Source organism: Saccopteryx leptura, chromosome 2 (genome assembly GCF_036850995.1).
Source record: "Saccopteryx leptura isolate mSacLep1 chromosome 2, mSacLep1_pri_phased_curated, whole genome shotgun sequence".
NCBI lineage: Eukaryota > Metazoa > Chordata > Mammalia > Chiroptera > Emballonuridae > Saccopteryx > Saccopteryx leptura.
The window spans coordinates 12192761-12208959 of NC_089504.1; the positions used below are offsets into that span (position 1 = coordinate 12192761).

General features: G+C 37.6%; 1 protein-coding gene across 5 annotated transcripts in view; it reads right to left on the reverse strand.

Moving 5' to 3' along the window:
• Positions 1-16199, reverse strand: part of RABGAP1 (RAB GTPase activating protein 1) — a 188147-nt gene that overhangs the window by 84551 nt on the left and 87397 nt on the right. For all 5 annotated transcript variants that reach the window (XM_066367221.1, XM_066367220.1, XM_066367224.1 and 2 more), the window contains 3 exons: positions 13119-13293; positions 8711-8804; positions 3789-3939 (listed from right to left, as the gene is read on the reverse strand). In XM_066367221.1, the coding sequence (XP_066223318.1) occupies positions 3789-3939; positions 8711-8804; positions 13119-13293 (420 nt within the window). The remainder of the gene's footprint in view (positions 1-3788; positions 3940-8710; positions 8805-13118; positions 13294-16199) is intronic.

Below are 16199 nucleotides of genomic sequence, written 5' to 3' on the forward strand. Positions count from 1 at the left end.
AAAAAAAATATATATATATATATACCTATAAAGGTCACTTGTCCCTGGATTACAAAAGAATATAAAAATTCACACACATACCCCTTAAAAGGCCAACCTGACAGTTAAAGCAAGCTGATGACAAAGGCTTCACCAGTTTTGTTTATAAGTTAGTTGTTTTTGTCCTTCACTCTATAAATCAAGTCCCTCTTTTGTTCTCCTTTAAATTTAGACTTTGAAGAAACTAAGCCAAAAGAACCTCTAAGGAAATACCTCATGTAAAATTTCAGAACACAAAGCAGACATCTGACAAAGAACCCAAGTCCAGAATAAATAACTTCAAAAAAAATAGTAATATAGATATACATATGTAAACACTACTATCTATAAATATATATACACAATAATATGTACAAATTCTGCTGTCTTGGTCTGTTTGGCTTCTATACCAAAACAGCACAGACTGAATAACTGATAAACAGGGTTTATTGCTCACAGTTCTGGTGTCTGAAGACTAAGATCAGGGTGTCAGCATGGCTGGGTTCCTGCGAAGGCCCTCTTCAGGGCTGCAGACTGCCAACTTCTTGCTGTGTTCTCACATGGTAGAAGGCAGCAAGGGATCTTTCAGGAGACTATTTTATAAAGGCACTAATATCTGTGTAAAAGCAGCACCCTCACAACCAAATTACCTTCCAAAGACCCCATCTCCTAATATCATCACCTTGGAGGTTAGGTTTCAATGCACGAATTTTGAGGGACACAAATATTCACATCATAGCACTTCCCACATGCAAGAAACGTTCATAAGCAACTTTCTTTATAATAGCTAAAAATGAGGGGGAAAACCCCACAAACACATATAATTGTAGATTTTTTTAAAATGTGGTTTCCTGATGCAATGGAATACTCTCAACAATTGAAAAAATAAAAACAAGCAAAAAAGTGATCTATTGATACAATCCCAAAATGGATGAGCAAAAGTTAGATACATATAAGTACATGCTGCATGACTATATGAATGCATTTAAAGCAATACTGACTTGCACTAAATAACACTGTAGTGTACAACAATTTAAAAAAGCTTTCATCAATATTATAATGATCAAATAATTTGTATTTTCTGATCACCTACCAGCAATTTAAACTAGTACATACATCATTAGAGATCATTTTAGGTCTAGCTATCTGCATGAATAATAAGATTTAATGTGAATATAAAGCACATGACATCACCATATATAAACAATCAAATATATCAGATTTTATGAATAGCTGTTCTTTTACACGTCATATAGTTATCAAGTTCCTATTCAAAAAAGACATGGCTGTTTTCATGGGTCCAGGAAATAAAATACTTCTGAATAGCCATACGAAAAATACTTAATAAATTTTTGCCAAATATTTCAAGACTTTAAAAGAGAACTAGAAAGATACAGTTATAACAGAGAATTATACATCCAAAATATGATTTTCCAATAAAAGAAGAAATTCAACTCGGTGTACTTTTGCTAGCCCTACATATTACATACGCTCATTCTCCATTCATCCTCTGAGCACAATGCTCTCCCATCCTTCCATGCCTAGGAAGCTTTTTTTGGAACCCATCTTAAAATGTCATATTTCTGATAAAGGCTCTCTGGTCTCTCTGGTTCCCTAGGCTGAATTTATCACTACTTTTCATGGTTCCAGCTTACTTTTCTTAGACTATCATATGATAGATGTCTACTATATGATAGTTGATTGCTTTGGTGTTTTACCTCCTAGCTCCAGCATTATGGTTACAATACAAACACTCAGTAGATGTGGGTTAAACAATTATATCAACATAATGAAGGGAATTAAAATACTAGTTCTTAAAAGAAAAAAATCTGTTTAGAAATAAGATGAGAAAAAAACACTAATATTTTGAGCAAATCAGTATCATTTTCTGGTGAGAAAAGACCTAATTTCATGTTCAAATGCTGTTATTCCCTTATAAAGTTTTTTAAATAATAATTTTATAGAGGTATTATTCATCTCTTATATGGTGTTAACACATTTTTAAAATTTTTTATTTATATTGAGAGAAACATTGATATGTTGTTCCATCCATTTATGCATCCACTGGTTGATTCTTATATGTGCCCTGACCAAGGATTGAACCTGCTACCTTGGTATGTTTGGAAGACACTCTAACCAACTGAGCAACCGGGCCAGGGCTGTGTTAATACTTTTTTTTTTTTTTTTTTTTTTACAGAGACAGAGAGAGAGTCAGAGAGAGAGAGAGAGAGATAGACAGGGACAGACAGACAGGAACGGAGAGATGAGAAGCATCAATCATTAGTTTTTCGTTGCGCGTTGCAACACCTTAGTTGTTCACTGATTGCTTTCTCATATGTGCCTTGACCGCGGGCCTTCAGCAGACCGAGTAACTCCTTGCTTGAGCCAGCGACCTTGGGCTCAAGCTGGTGAGCTTTTGCTCAAACCAGATGAGCCCGCGCTCAAGCTGGCGACCTCGGGGTCTCGAACCTGGGTCTTCCGCATCCAAGTCCGACGCTTTACCCACTGCGCCACCTCCTGGTCAGGCCTGTGTTAATACATTTTAAAAGAAGTCCCACCTCTTGTCACATTCAAAAATTATCATACAGTATTAAGGGCTCTGAGAACCTCATTCATGTCCCAGATTTGGGATTTATATACCACTGGAGAAAATGCTTCCTAAATATAAACATTTCAAGAATTTGAGAAAACAAAAACAAATCTTCTTTGCTTGTACAAGGAACAGCTTTTGTTACTTCACTTGCAAAACCTTGAGGAATGCATCCACTTGAGAAGGGGATACTATAAAAAATGAGAATTCTTCCCTTTAGAGCAGGGGTTGGGAACCTATGGCTCGTGAGCCAGATGTGGCTCTTTTGATGGCTGCATCTGGCTCAGACAAATCTTATAACATTAAAAATATAAAACATTCTCATGTATTGCAATCCACTCATTTCCTACTATTCATGTTCATGGTTGTGGGTGGCTGGAGCCAATCACAGCTGTCCTCCAGGATAACACCAAATTTTTAATGGATAATGCATAACGTACACGGGTCATTGTATGGCTCTCATGGAATTACATTTTAAAATATGTGGAGTTTATGGCTCTCTCAGCCAAAAAGTTTCCCGACCCCATGCTTTAGAGCAGAGGTCCCCAAACTTTTTACACAGGGGGCCAGTTCACTGTCCCTCAGACCGTTGGAGGGCCGCCACATACAGTGCTCCTCTCACTGACCACCAATGAAAGAGGTGCCCCTTCCGGGAGTGTGGCGGGGGGCAGGATAAATGGCCTCAGGGGGCCACATGCGGCCTGCGGGCCGTAGTTTGGGGACACCTGCTTTAGAGAAATGAGCTAAAAGAAAATATGATTTGAGATAACAATGTTCTTCAATTGTAGAAACTAGAACTAGGCCTTTCCTACCAAAAGTACATTTCTATGACATGTGAAAAGGATTAAAATAAACAAAAGAAAGTTTTTACACATTGCACAGCACAAGTGGTCAAACTAAAAATGAAATGGAATGCAATTATGGTCAAAAAAGGATTTAGGTACACAATGGGTAGAGGACGTCCTTTGCCCCTGAGGTGACACCGATCAAGAAAGAAAACCTATGCTTTCTCCTTTGTGCCTACACTAGAAATAACTTTAGGCTAGAAGCATAAAAGTTCTATTTTTATATTAGATAAAGAAATTATAAAACATTCTTGGAAATCAAATAGCCATAATGATCTTTTTGTGACAAATTTCTAACAGTATGAATGCTGAAGCTGAATTATCCATCCCCTTACCTTTGTGATGAGGATTCGGTATTTTTCTACCAGGTGGTCGTTGTTGTGACAACCTGCTAGCAGCTGCCAGACTTCTCCCCGGAGAGCTTCAGGAACACCGCTTCTTACTAGGGATGACAGCTGCTTTGGTCTCACACTCAAATTGAGATGCCTAAAAATAAAGCCATAATCCAGATGTACATAAGAAAAGGTTCTCTGAAGAGTGTTATTTTTTATGAAAATCAAATGATTTACAAAGACTTAATAAAGGTCACATACCAATAAAGGAAAAAAGAAAAAGAAAAACAACCACCAGAAGGCTGTTAAATTAGATGTGGCCAAATAACTCTAAAAGATTGGTTGGAGAAAAGAGTTCTGCAGTCAGACTACTTCCTAAGTATCTTTAAATTATTGCTCTACTTTTAAAAGTAAAGATAAAAAGCAAAACTGGAAACCATAGTTTTATGAACAAAGCAAAATTCCCATCAGTGGGCACATAGGCAAAGATAAGGGCTTGGCCCTGTATCAAGATTGACAAACTGTGTATCTATATCCTCTGGTCAAATATTGGTTCTAAGTTAAAATATTTAAATATAATCAAATGCTCTTAGCAGATTTTACGAAACCTTGCTGCAAGTGACATTTTTGAATAACTATGTTAAGATAGTTTCTATAGCTCAGGCTCTAATGCAAGAGCTATAGACAATTCAATTCGTTGTTGTCTTTGTTTAGGAAAAAATTACATAAAAACTGAAGAGCTGGGCCCTGGCCGGTTGGCTCAGTGGTGGAGTGTCAGCCTGGCATGCGGAAGTCCCGGGTTCGATTCCCGGCCAGGGCACACAGGAGAGGCACCCATCTGCTTCTCCACCCCTCCCCCTCTCCTTCCTCTCTGTCTCTCTCTTCCCCTCCCGCAGCCGAGGCTCCATTGGAGCAAAAGATGGCCCGGGCGCCGGGGATGGCTCCTTGGCCTCTGCCCCAGGCGCTAGAGTGGCTCTGGTCTGCGACAGAGCGAGGCCCCGGATGGGCAGAGCATCGCCCCCCTGGTGGGCGTGCCAGGTGGATCCCGGTCGGGCGCATGCGGGAGTCTGTCTGACTGCCTCCCCATTTCCAGCTTCAGAAAAATACAAAAAACAAAAACAACTGAAGAGCTGTGAGCAAGAAAGAACAAAAGTAGTTCTGCTACTTAATTCAAGAATTGGTACACTATGGCTTGTGGGCCAACTCGAGCCTACCTCATTTCTATAAACAAATCTTTATTGAAACAGCCATTTTTATTTGCTTATGTATTGAGTATGACCGCTTTCCCATTACAACAGCAGAGTTGAGCAGTTCTGACAAATGATTTGGCTACAAATCCTAACATAGTTACATTTGTCCAATAAACCTAACCATAGGTTTATTTGCTAACCCTACCTTACTTTATACTGGTAAAATTTTCAGAATAATTTTATGTCATGGATACCATTAACTTCATCCAACTGAGTGTATTATTTTATATTGACATTAGTTCTCTTATCCACTAAGTCACATTAAAATGAACTTAAAGAATTAGAGCTCAAAGGTATTACCAACAGTAATAATCAATAAAGTTAATATCAGCTTTGGAGTTGAATTTTAGGTTGTGTTAAAAATTCTGGGCTTGTCATTTACTAACTAGAATTGCTGACTTAATCTTTGAGCCAGTTTCCTCATCTATAAAAATAGATACTAGTTCATAAGGTTTTGATAGTGAAGAAAAAGCACATAACTTAGCACAGTGCCTGGAATATGGTATATTCATTAGTTCTTAGTACAATTACTACCATCATAAAATCCATTATTTTTAATTTACAGTAATTTTTTTTTTGGAGAGAGAGAGAGAGAGAGAGAGAGAGAAAGAGGGACAGACAGGGACATACAGAAAGGAAGGGAGAGATATGAGAAGCATCAATTCTTTGTTGTGGTACCTTAGTTCTTCATTCATTGTTTTCTCATGGCTGCCTTGATTAGGGGGCTCCAGCAGAGCAAGTGACCCCCTGCTCAAGCCAGCGACCTTTGGGCTCAAGACAGCAACCGTGGGGTCATGTCTATGATCCCACACTCAAACTCGTGACCCTGTGGCTCAAGCTGGATGGATGAGCCCATGCTTAAGCCAGTGACCTTGGGTTTTGAACCTGGGTCCTCAGCATCCCAGGCCTATGCTCTAACCACTACGCAACCACCTGGTCAGGCTAATCTACAATAATTTTGAATGGCAGTTTTATAGACTTGTACATTGTAAATGAAAATAGACTCAAAAGAGTTAAGTGACTTGCCCAAGACAATACAGCTTACAGCTTAGAAGTAGAAAAGGTAGTCTTTAAAGCCTTGTCTACCAGGCTCTAAAATTCCATAACATTGTGAAACTATCTATAGGACACATATAAAAAATGATTTTTAAAAAACCAAAAATCTAGCCTGATCAGGCGATGGCACAGTGGATACAGTGTAGAACTGGGATGCAGAGGACCAAGGTTCGAGACCCTGAGGTAGCCAGCTTGAGCATTGGCTCATCTGGTTTGAGCAAAAGCTCACCAGCTTGGACCCAAGGTCGCTGGCTTGAGCAAGGGGTTACTCGGTCTGCTGTAGCCCATGGTCAAGGCACATATGAGAAAGCAATCAATGAATAAAAAACTAAGGTGTTGCAATGAAAAACTAATGATTGATGCTTCCCATCTCTCTCTCCGTTCCTGTCTGTCTGTCCCTCTCTCTGACTCTCTGTGTAAAAAAACCCCAAAAAACATCCAAAAATCTACAATTAATTGAGTTAACAAGAATCTATATATTTTTAATTTTTTATTTATTTTTATTTTTTATTTTTTTAGAGAAAGGGAAAGGGGGGGGGGAGTAACACTGACTTCTTGTTCCATTTATTTATGCATTCATTGGTTGATTCTTGTACGTGCCCTGACCAGGGATTGAACCTGCAACCTTGGTGCATTGAATCGACATTCGAACCTATGAGCAACCAGCCAGAGCATCTATTATTATTTCTGAAGACTGGACTGAAACCAGCAAAAACAGTTTTAAACGCCTTGAAGACAGTTTAGATGGAAACTCAGTTAATATATTTCAAGGAGTGGAAAAAGGACACAATTAAATGAATTAACAAAGCTTGACAACAAAACAAATTCCAAGCAACTGTATAAAATGCGGTGAGTTCATCTAATAAAATCTAGAGTCTAAATGGTGTATCTAAATGATTTTTAAATGTACTATTATGTAACCATTCAGGACTCAATTACATTTCTATTTTAGAGCAGAAATATTGTTATACAGATGAAATTCCTGCAAGCAGCAGTCCAAACGGTTCCCAAGTCACTGAACTGAAAATATATTTGTGACGAGAACATCAGCAGGTTTGTCTCCTGATTGCTAAAGAAATATCAGAAATAAATGAGAACTATGCCCCTGGGGGGCTTTTGCAGAGTTCATTTATTAAAACCACTTATGGAAAGACAAACCAGGCTTTGATTTGCATTTTCTTCCAGTACACATATTTGACATTTCCCAATGTGAAGAGTACTTTACAGTATTTTACCAAAAGTGTAAGGCATTGTAAGAAAGCTAGAAGCAGATGATGCCCATTTGTAGTCCTATCCCTTAAGGGCATGAAGTTTTTTAAATGCTGAGACACAGTTTTACTAAGAATAGAATAAAAGGCTTCAACAGTTAAACTTCCAAGGAAAAACCCCAAATAGGCCATGGGGTGTTTATATAACCCTAATAATCAAAAGGTCTGAAATAGAAAAGTGAAGCGATCACTTTCAAGCTCAGCTCCACTCCCACCCAACCCATGATCCTGGTAACCCACACAGAGGAAAAACGAAACTACATACATGTCCCACCAAACAGACTTACCAGACTGTCTCTGGTTTCATTAATAAATATCTAAAAGTGGTGTATTCTTTTTAGACAGCCTATAGCAGTGATTTTCAACCCTTTTCATCCCGTGGCACACATAAACTAGTTACTAAAATTCTATAGCACAGCAAAAAATATATTTTTTGCCAATCTGATAAAAAAAAAAGTATAATTTTGATTCATTCACACCAGATTGCTATTGTTTGGCTGGCTGTTGTAATTTTTTATTTGACAATCTAAGGAAAAAGAGGTCAGTGGCCCTGACTAAACAGTTATTTTATATTTTAAAAATTCTTGTGGAATACCAGCTGAAAATCTCTAGTCTATTGGACAGTGCTTCTTAACATTGTTGTCAAACTCCCTGCTGAGTTGGTAAGAAGGTTCATGAATTTCACAAGTGTCAGTAGAAAAAGTAATTGGTAGAACAGTTCATATATACCATGTTTATAACATTCTGCTGTCACTTTAGGTACATAACACAGAGAAGGAAAAATCCCAGCTGGGGTTTCACCTGTGGCTCTAAGCATTGTGTGAGCTTCTTCTACACCTCACTTATCACTGTGTATTGTCTAACTACTGTGTACTATCTTAACCAGTAAGTGGTTCCTAACCTCTTCAATATAAAGGACCTCAGTCCTTACTTATTCTCACTATAAACTCAATGTTTAAATAAATATTTTCTGCAGCAATGAGAATTTATTAGGTTTCTGATATTCTGGGCATTGATTTCTGATCTTTACTACTACCCTCATAAACCTCTAAATACAGATTCTAGAACATGAACCTCAGATTTAGGTTTTTATTATTGGTTCCAAAAAGTGAACATAACAAAACTGCAGATGAAAACAACTATTGTGCCTGACCTGTGGTGGCACTGTGGATCAAGTATTCACCTGGAACGCTGAGGTCCTGGTTAGAAACTCCGGGCTTGCCGGGTCAAGGCACACATGAGAAGCAGCTACGAAATGATGCTTCCTGTTCCTCCCCTCTGCCTTTCTCTCCCTCTAAAATGGATAAATAAAATCTTTTCTTTATCTAGAGGAGATTTTATTATAACTTACCATTTTGACAGCAGTTCTCCCCATGTTTCAAGAATTTTTTCTGCACATTCTTTGGATACATCACCAGATCCGCTCAAGAGGGGTTCATCGTTATCTTTAATAAACAAAACACACACAAAAAGATAACAGAAGTGGCTATGCAAGTCAGAAGAATGACATGGAAATATCACAGTCAAATTTGAAAGATTTTACTGAAGCATTATTCTCCCTTGTAGTACACAGGTATAAAGACAAAGAAAATAAAAACAGTCCTAGATGGAATGTTGTAATCTTTCATTCTCTTTTACTTTCCACTTTGGTCCATATTATGTCAAATGCAGAAAAAAGCCATGTACACCATAATTATAAAATTGACAGAGCTCAAAATATGGTATATTCTCTCTCCTTTTCCAAAGCAAGCAGTTTTATGCATGAAAATACATAGCAGTCATATATATCAGTTATAAAAATTACAAACTACTTAAGAGTACAATAGAAGAGAGTTGCTGCATAAATTTGGATACTTGTTCACAATGTAAATGCATTTTGACTTTTGTTTATAAAATGATTCAGCAAAATAGCACATAAAAATATCATGAGCTAAATCTTCATTATGGTCTATGTTAAAAAATAGAAAATATGCCAAAATATTAATAATTACTGCCTCTGAATGATGGGAGTTATTAGTTTATCTCTCCTTTATGTTTTTGTGATTTTCTAAATTTTCTACAACGGCATATATCAATTTATAATAAATAGAAAGCACAAAAACATTAAAAAGAATAAAAATGGATCATTTCAAATTTAACTCAAGTAATCAGGAAAAGTAAATTCAAATACAAATTTAAAGATTATTAGATATGAAAACTGAAAAAGTGACACCGACTTGACGTGTAAGAGGCACTGAAAGGTGTGATGAAAGTGGGGGGAATAGGGACTCAGTGTCCGCTTAATCAATCCTTTTTTGCTGAATACTTGGGGAGTTTTCAAAATTTTGCTACAAATAGAATCAGGATGAACATATCTCGTTGCTTTCATTGGGTATATGCCCAGAAGGACTTCCTGGGTTTAAAAAAAAAAAAAAGCATACTTTTAAGGATTTTGAAACTTAACTGACAAAATGCCTTCCAAAACGGTTTTGCCAATTTATATTTCCAGTGGTTGGTGTACAACAGTTCTTGTTCTCATATATCCTCGCCAATGCTATTTCTAGATTTTCTGGTTTAACTTGCCTCAACAAAGTTTGAAGCTTTACATACTGATGACTACATTATAAACTAATTTTTTAAAAGACTCAGAAATTGCTGATATTTATTATTAAACTTTCTTACATTTGCCTTGGGCATTATCATCAGTTCTGATGGTGAGACAGGGAAGATGTCACAATGAATAGGAAGCATCTTCTGTAGAACGAGGAAATAAGGAAGAGAGAAAGGCTCTAGGGCACTAAGATAAACTTGTACTTCACTATTTTGCCAGAACTGGCCCTACTTTCCAATATCTTCACTAATTTTCTACTCATTAAAATGTCAAAATAGAACTCTTTGGGGGAAAGCAGCTTCAAAAATATACTAAAATTTATAAGATGGCCATTCCTGCAAAGAAATTACTGTTTTGGATGCTTTCAACAAATCTGGATAGTAGTAGTTTGAAATCAGTATTTAGAACTCCATACAACTGAGGGTGGGGAGTGAGCAGGCTGTCTCAGTCTAAGGTGGTTGTTTCTGAACACCCCCCACCCCCAAACTGCTGCCTTTTTGCTTTGTAAGCACAAACATTCTATGGATAAGGAGCCTCTCTAGAAGATTGTAACCATTTCTTCCCAATGAGCAAACAGATCCCAATAGGACCATGTCTTGGTTTGAAAACTGGCTTAAAGAGCATTAAAAGATGGCATGGCTATGCAGTCTTCCTCAGTCCCAGTTAACACGGTGTTACCAGAAAGTGTCACACACTAGGGAAACAATGTGCAGCAAAAAGGACACACTCTTTCTACACAGAGCTTGCTCTAGTGTTCCCTGGTTCTCCCATGCTGCTGTTAGTCCTTATCTCTTTCTAACTAACTGTCAGTAAAGGCCTTCTGAACCCCCTCAATCACATTTAAAGATCTATGCCTGCTAGAGACTCTATGTCAGTCCTAATGCTATTGTTTAGCGGGGCCCAAATTTCTTTGTAATTGGTAGATATTCTTTCAAATCTCTACTATGGAGATTTGAACATTCTCTGGTTTCATAGTAGTGTCTTTCTCAATTTTTTGCTGGTTTTTGTTTTTACTGCTGAGTGTAAGAGGACAAGCATTCTATAAACTTTCACTTGTGCTGTCATCTTAAGCACTGTTGACCTAGAGGAGGAAACTGTAAGTCTCAAGACCACCATTATACAGTAGACAATCTCAAAGAGCAGGAGCAAGTGCACCTTACCCAGTTTTAACACATGACTTCAATTGGCTCTGCAGGGAGACTCTAAATTGTATCTGTGACTTCTCCAGAAACAATACATGTGCTTTCTCTGCACTTCAAAATGCTTTGAACTAAATGCACAGAAATGATGATAAGAACAGAGCGCAGACCATTAACTCAAAGACATGAATTAAACCCTCCCTGCTAATTTCTAGCTGTGTGACCTTGGGCAAATATGCTTTACTGAGATTCCATTTGCTTATGTGAAAAATAAGGATAATAATGAATCCAAATTTTCAGGGTTTCTGTGAGGATTATATAAACATAATATTGTTTTATTTTATAAACCTGTCTACTACATATTAAGCATCTAGTAACTGGTGGCCATTAATATTACTATTAAACGATCCTTTGTTGATTAGTCATAAGAAAAGTGGAAATTACAGAGAACAATGAAAAATGGAAAGTCAGAGCTTGCTCTAAACTTGAAAAAAAGTGCACAGAATGATAGATATTATTTCTTTTAACCCAATCAATCATCCCTGCCACCTTTATGCCACTGTTAATGCACTTTCTTAGGAGTGGCCAAACCAGCCCAAATATCCCTGCTGAATTCTCCTTGAACTTTCCAAGTTCCAGCTCAGAATCTACTCTTCAAATGCCCCACATGACACTGTCACAATGAAAAATGGATTCTCCTCTATGAATTTCCAGAATGCTACCTGTGAACCTTCCATAGACACATGCTTCATATGACCTATCATAATCAGCTCCCCCCCCCCTTAAAAATAAAGCTCTGGTATAAAATTTAAATTTTTTTTTAAATTTATTGATTTTAGAAAGAGAGGGAAAGAAGGAGAGAGGGAGGAGATAGGGAGGGAGAGGAGGAAGGAAGGAGGGAGGGAGGAGATAAAGGAAGGAAGCAGGGTGGAGAGGAAGGAAGGAAGAAGGGAAGGAGGGAAGGAAAGAGGGAAAGAAGGGAGGGAGGAGAGAGGGAGAAAGACAGAAAGGAATATTGATTGGTTGTTCCACTTTTTATGCATTCTTTGGTTGATTTTTGTATGTACCCTGACCAGGGATCAAACCTACAACCTTGGCATATACAGACAACACTCTAACCAACTAAGCTATCTGGCGAGGCCTTATAAAATTATAAATTAGAAAATGCCTTCTACTCTTTCACTTCTAAACTTTCACTTTTCCTGTGTTCCTTCCCTTCTTTTATCACTTCTATGTAGTATCATTTAACTGATCAATCCATAAACAAAGCATAAAAAAAGAAGAAAAACCTCAACTGATTGATTTCTAATTAAGTGCAAAACCCAATAATGCATAAATATCAATTTGTATATTTAAATACATATATTTTGTGACAGGGTCATATGTGGAAACCACTTTTGGCAAATGAATTTTTCCCTGTAAAATAAATCCTATGGGATAAAAGCATTCAAGTGGAAGCTGTGCATAACTGACTCTAAAAATCTGGTACTCTTTAAAAAAAATATAATCTCATTTTATCCAACTTGATGAATTATAATTATCTTTTATTTTGTATTTGTTTTTAACAAGAGAGAGAGACAGACAGGCAGGCAGGGAGGGAGAGAGATGAGAAGCATCAACTTCTAGTTGCAGCACCTTAGTTGTTCATTGATTGCTTCTCATACATGCCTTGATGGGGGAGTATGTGGAGAGGTTGGTGGCTCACTCCAGTGAGCCAGTGACCCCTTGCTCAAGCCAGCGACCATGGGATCATGTCTTATAATCCCATCCTCTAGTCAGCGACCCTGCAATGGTGAGCCTGTGCTCAAGCTGGTGACCTTGGGGTTTCAAAACTGGGTCCCGAGCGCCCCAGGTCGATAATCTATCCACTGCGCCACCACCAGTCAGGCTATCATTATCTAAAAGAAGGTTCTCAGTTAATCATTTTTGGATCCTCCCCAGAAATTCCAAATATTATATCACAGATCAACTCACTGATAAAAGTAAGTCCTCCACCCCAAAACAGAACTGAAGCCCTGCCTATACTTTACCTTCCTCTTCATCGTCTTCTGGAGGGGACGGTATCATCGAGCTCTGAGATCCAGATTGCGGCAGGCGAATTGAGGGACTGGCTGTGGTTTTCCTCCTCTCTCTTTCTGATTCACTTTCCAAGCACACAACTTCATATAAAGTGTCAGTATTGCTCTTTCTCTCCTTCTGCTTTATCTTGAAGATGAAAAAAAAATTTATTAAGTGGTAAAATTATTTTAATTCAGTACTACTGACTTCATATAGGATATGAGAATATAAAGTATTACCTTGAATATCTATACCTAAGGTAACCTTTTCTAAATAGAAAAGTGTATGTTTAGATTTTAAAACCCTATGGAATAGGGTGTTTATTGAGCAGGACTCTAGATCTGCAATTTTATTTATTGTCTTAAGTCTGTATCATCAAACATCTAACCACAACCAATCACACTATTTAGCAAATGTGAACTAAAAGGTTAACTATTCTGTAGCTTCCAAGTTACTTTAAGGCGTCCTTCAAGTTTTCCTTTATAAAACTCTACATAAAAAAAAGTTTTAAAATAATCTAGAACAAAGTTTAGGACTATAAAAGTCCTCTTATTTCCATGACCTTTCCACTCCTTAGCTTAATTAAAACAGTGTAGAAAGCTTTTCTTCAATTGAAAGTTACAACTTGGGGTGGGAGGAGAGGTGAGTGGCAGAAAGGAGCTTAATAGAATCTATAAAATTTTGATAACTAAAATTGGTTTGTATTTTGATTTTATTTTGAGGTAAGCACATAACATTTTAAATTGACCTAAATTAAAACTTAAGAACAGGGAATATAAAACTTTACCAGTACACTATTTCAATATAGTAACACTCCCTAATACAGCCAGTTAAGGAGCTGAAGGGGGAGCAGTGACATACAGAGCAGCAGGAAGAGAGAGAGACAACCAGAAAAAGGGGGCTACACCTAAGAGAACAACATACACGCATAAAATAAAAATACAGGGCGGGGGAATAAGATGTTAATTAGGTGCAGAAACATCAGGTAGAGTAGATTTTATCATCTTAATGCTTATTTGGGTTAAGAAATATTACCCCAGTCCTCAAAGGCCAAGATAATGGCAATAAGGTCCTTTCCAATACCACCCTGAAGCAATGTTTAATAAAGGTTGGTCAGCTTTTCTGTAAAGGGCCAAATAGTAAGATTTTTTTAGGCTATGTTGGCCAGTGATCTCTGCCATTATTCAACTCTGCTATTATGGTGCAAAAGCAACCATAGGCAGTGAACGTGGTTGTGTCCTGAATAAAACTTTATGAAAACAAGCACCAAGCTGGACTTGACCCACAGACTCTAGTTTGCAGACTTTGATTTAACATGTCCACTCAAAGATTATTAAATTTCTAGATAACCAATTTTTTTTTTTTTACAGAGACAGAGAGTCAGAGAGAGGGATAGATAGGGACAAACAGACAGGAACGGAGAGAGATGAGAAGCATCAATCATCAGTTTTTCGTTGTGACACCTTAGTTGTTCATTGATTGCTTTTTCATACGTGCCTTGACCGTGGGCCTTCAGCAGACCGAGTAACCCCTTGCTCAAGCCAGCGACCTTGGGTCCAAGCTGGTAAGCCTTGCTCAAACCAGATGAGCCCACGCTTAAGCTGGCGACCTCAGGGTCTCGAACCTGGGTCCTCCGCATCCCAGGCCACCGCCTGGTCAGGCAATAACCAATTTTGACTTAGCTACTTACTATGAATTAAGAGGCCAGAATCTGTGAAGTTACATATTAACCTGTAGATCTGTGTCCAGTACATATGCAAATGATTTCTGTCCAACAGAAAAGACAACCCTGCCTGACCTGTGGTGGCGCAATGGGTAAAGCGTAGACCTGGGATGCTGAGGTTGCTGGTTCAAAACCCTGGGCTTGCCTAGTCAAGGCACATATGGGAGTTGATGATTTCTGCTCCTCCCCCTTTCTCTCTCTCTGTCTCTCTCTCTAAAATAAATAAATAGAATCTAAAAAGAAAAGATAACCCAAAGGTTGCCTATAGGATATTAACTAGTTTTTTCCCCTAACCTAGCAATCTTTTTCTAATACGCTTTTTTTTTTTAAAGGAAAGACTATATAAACTCTAGTTCCTCAAATCTTAGAATCAGTTTTACCCTCTTACTGGTTCCTTACTGATTAATAAATTGAATTAAAATCTTTGACACATTCATTCTAAATTTGGATTTTTAAATTTTTATATGTTATAGTTTGATAGGAAACAGGCTTTACTTTTATTGTTATAAATTACTCTGAACCATTAGTTAATTGCTACCTGAAACAGCTAAAATATCATTAATGCTCTTTACCTTTAAAAAAATTGCTCAGACACTATATAAATGTGATAACCCTTGCAGTTCACCTAGAAACTCTTCTGTGAGTAATAGTGACTACAGCAACATTGCCTTTTGAAGTCAGATAAACACAGAGTCAGGAACTGGATCCAACTGTAACTCAAGTGCTCCAGCTATTAAAAATGTTGTTCATTGTTAAAGATAGATAATAATACATGGGGTAAATTATACTATTCTTTTTATTTTGTGTTTAATTTTATGAAATTAAATTTTCAAAGCACTTTTAAAAGACATAAAAGAGTAGACTTAAATGGAAAGGCATCAGATGTTCTTGCATAAAATGACTGACATCATAATGATGTCAATTATTCCCAATAAAAATACCAGTAATTTTTTCCTGAGTTACAAGGTTGAATCTAAACTTTATTAAAAAAAGAAACTATCCAGCAAAACCCACAAAAAAAGAACTAGGGAGAGAGGATAGCCCTACCAGGTATTGAAACATTATGAAGTCTACATAAGTAAGAGTGTATGTAATACTGGTACAAAAATAACATAAAAAACAATGAAAATTATGAAAACCAGAACGAGGTCTAAATAAACATGAAAATGTGCCTGACCAGGAGGTGGCGCAGTAGATAGGGCGTCGGGCTGGGACACAGAGGACCCAGGTTTGAGATCCCGAGGTCGCCAGTTTGAGTGCGGGCTCATCTGGTTTGAGCAAGGGTCACTCGGTATGCTGTAGCCCCCCGCCCCTGTCAGGGCACATATGA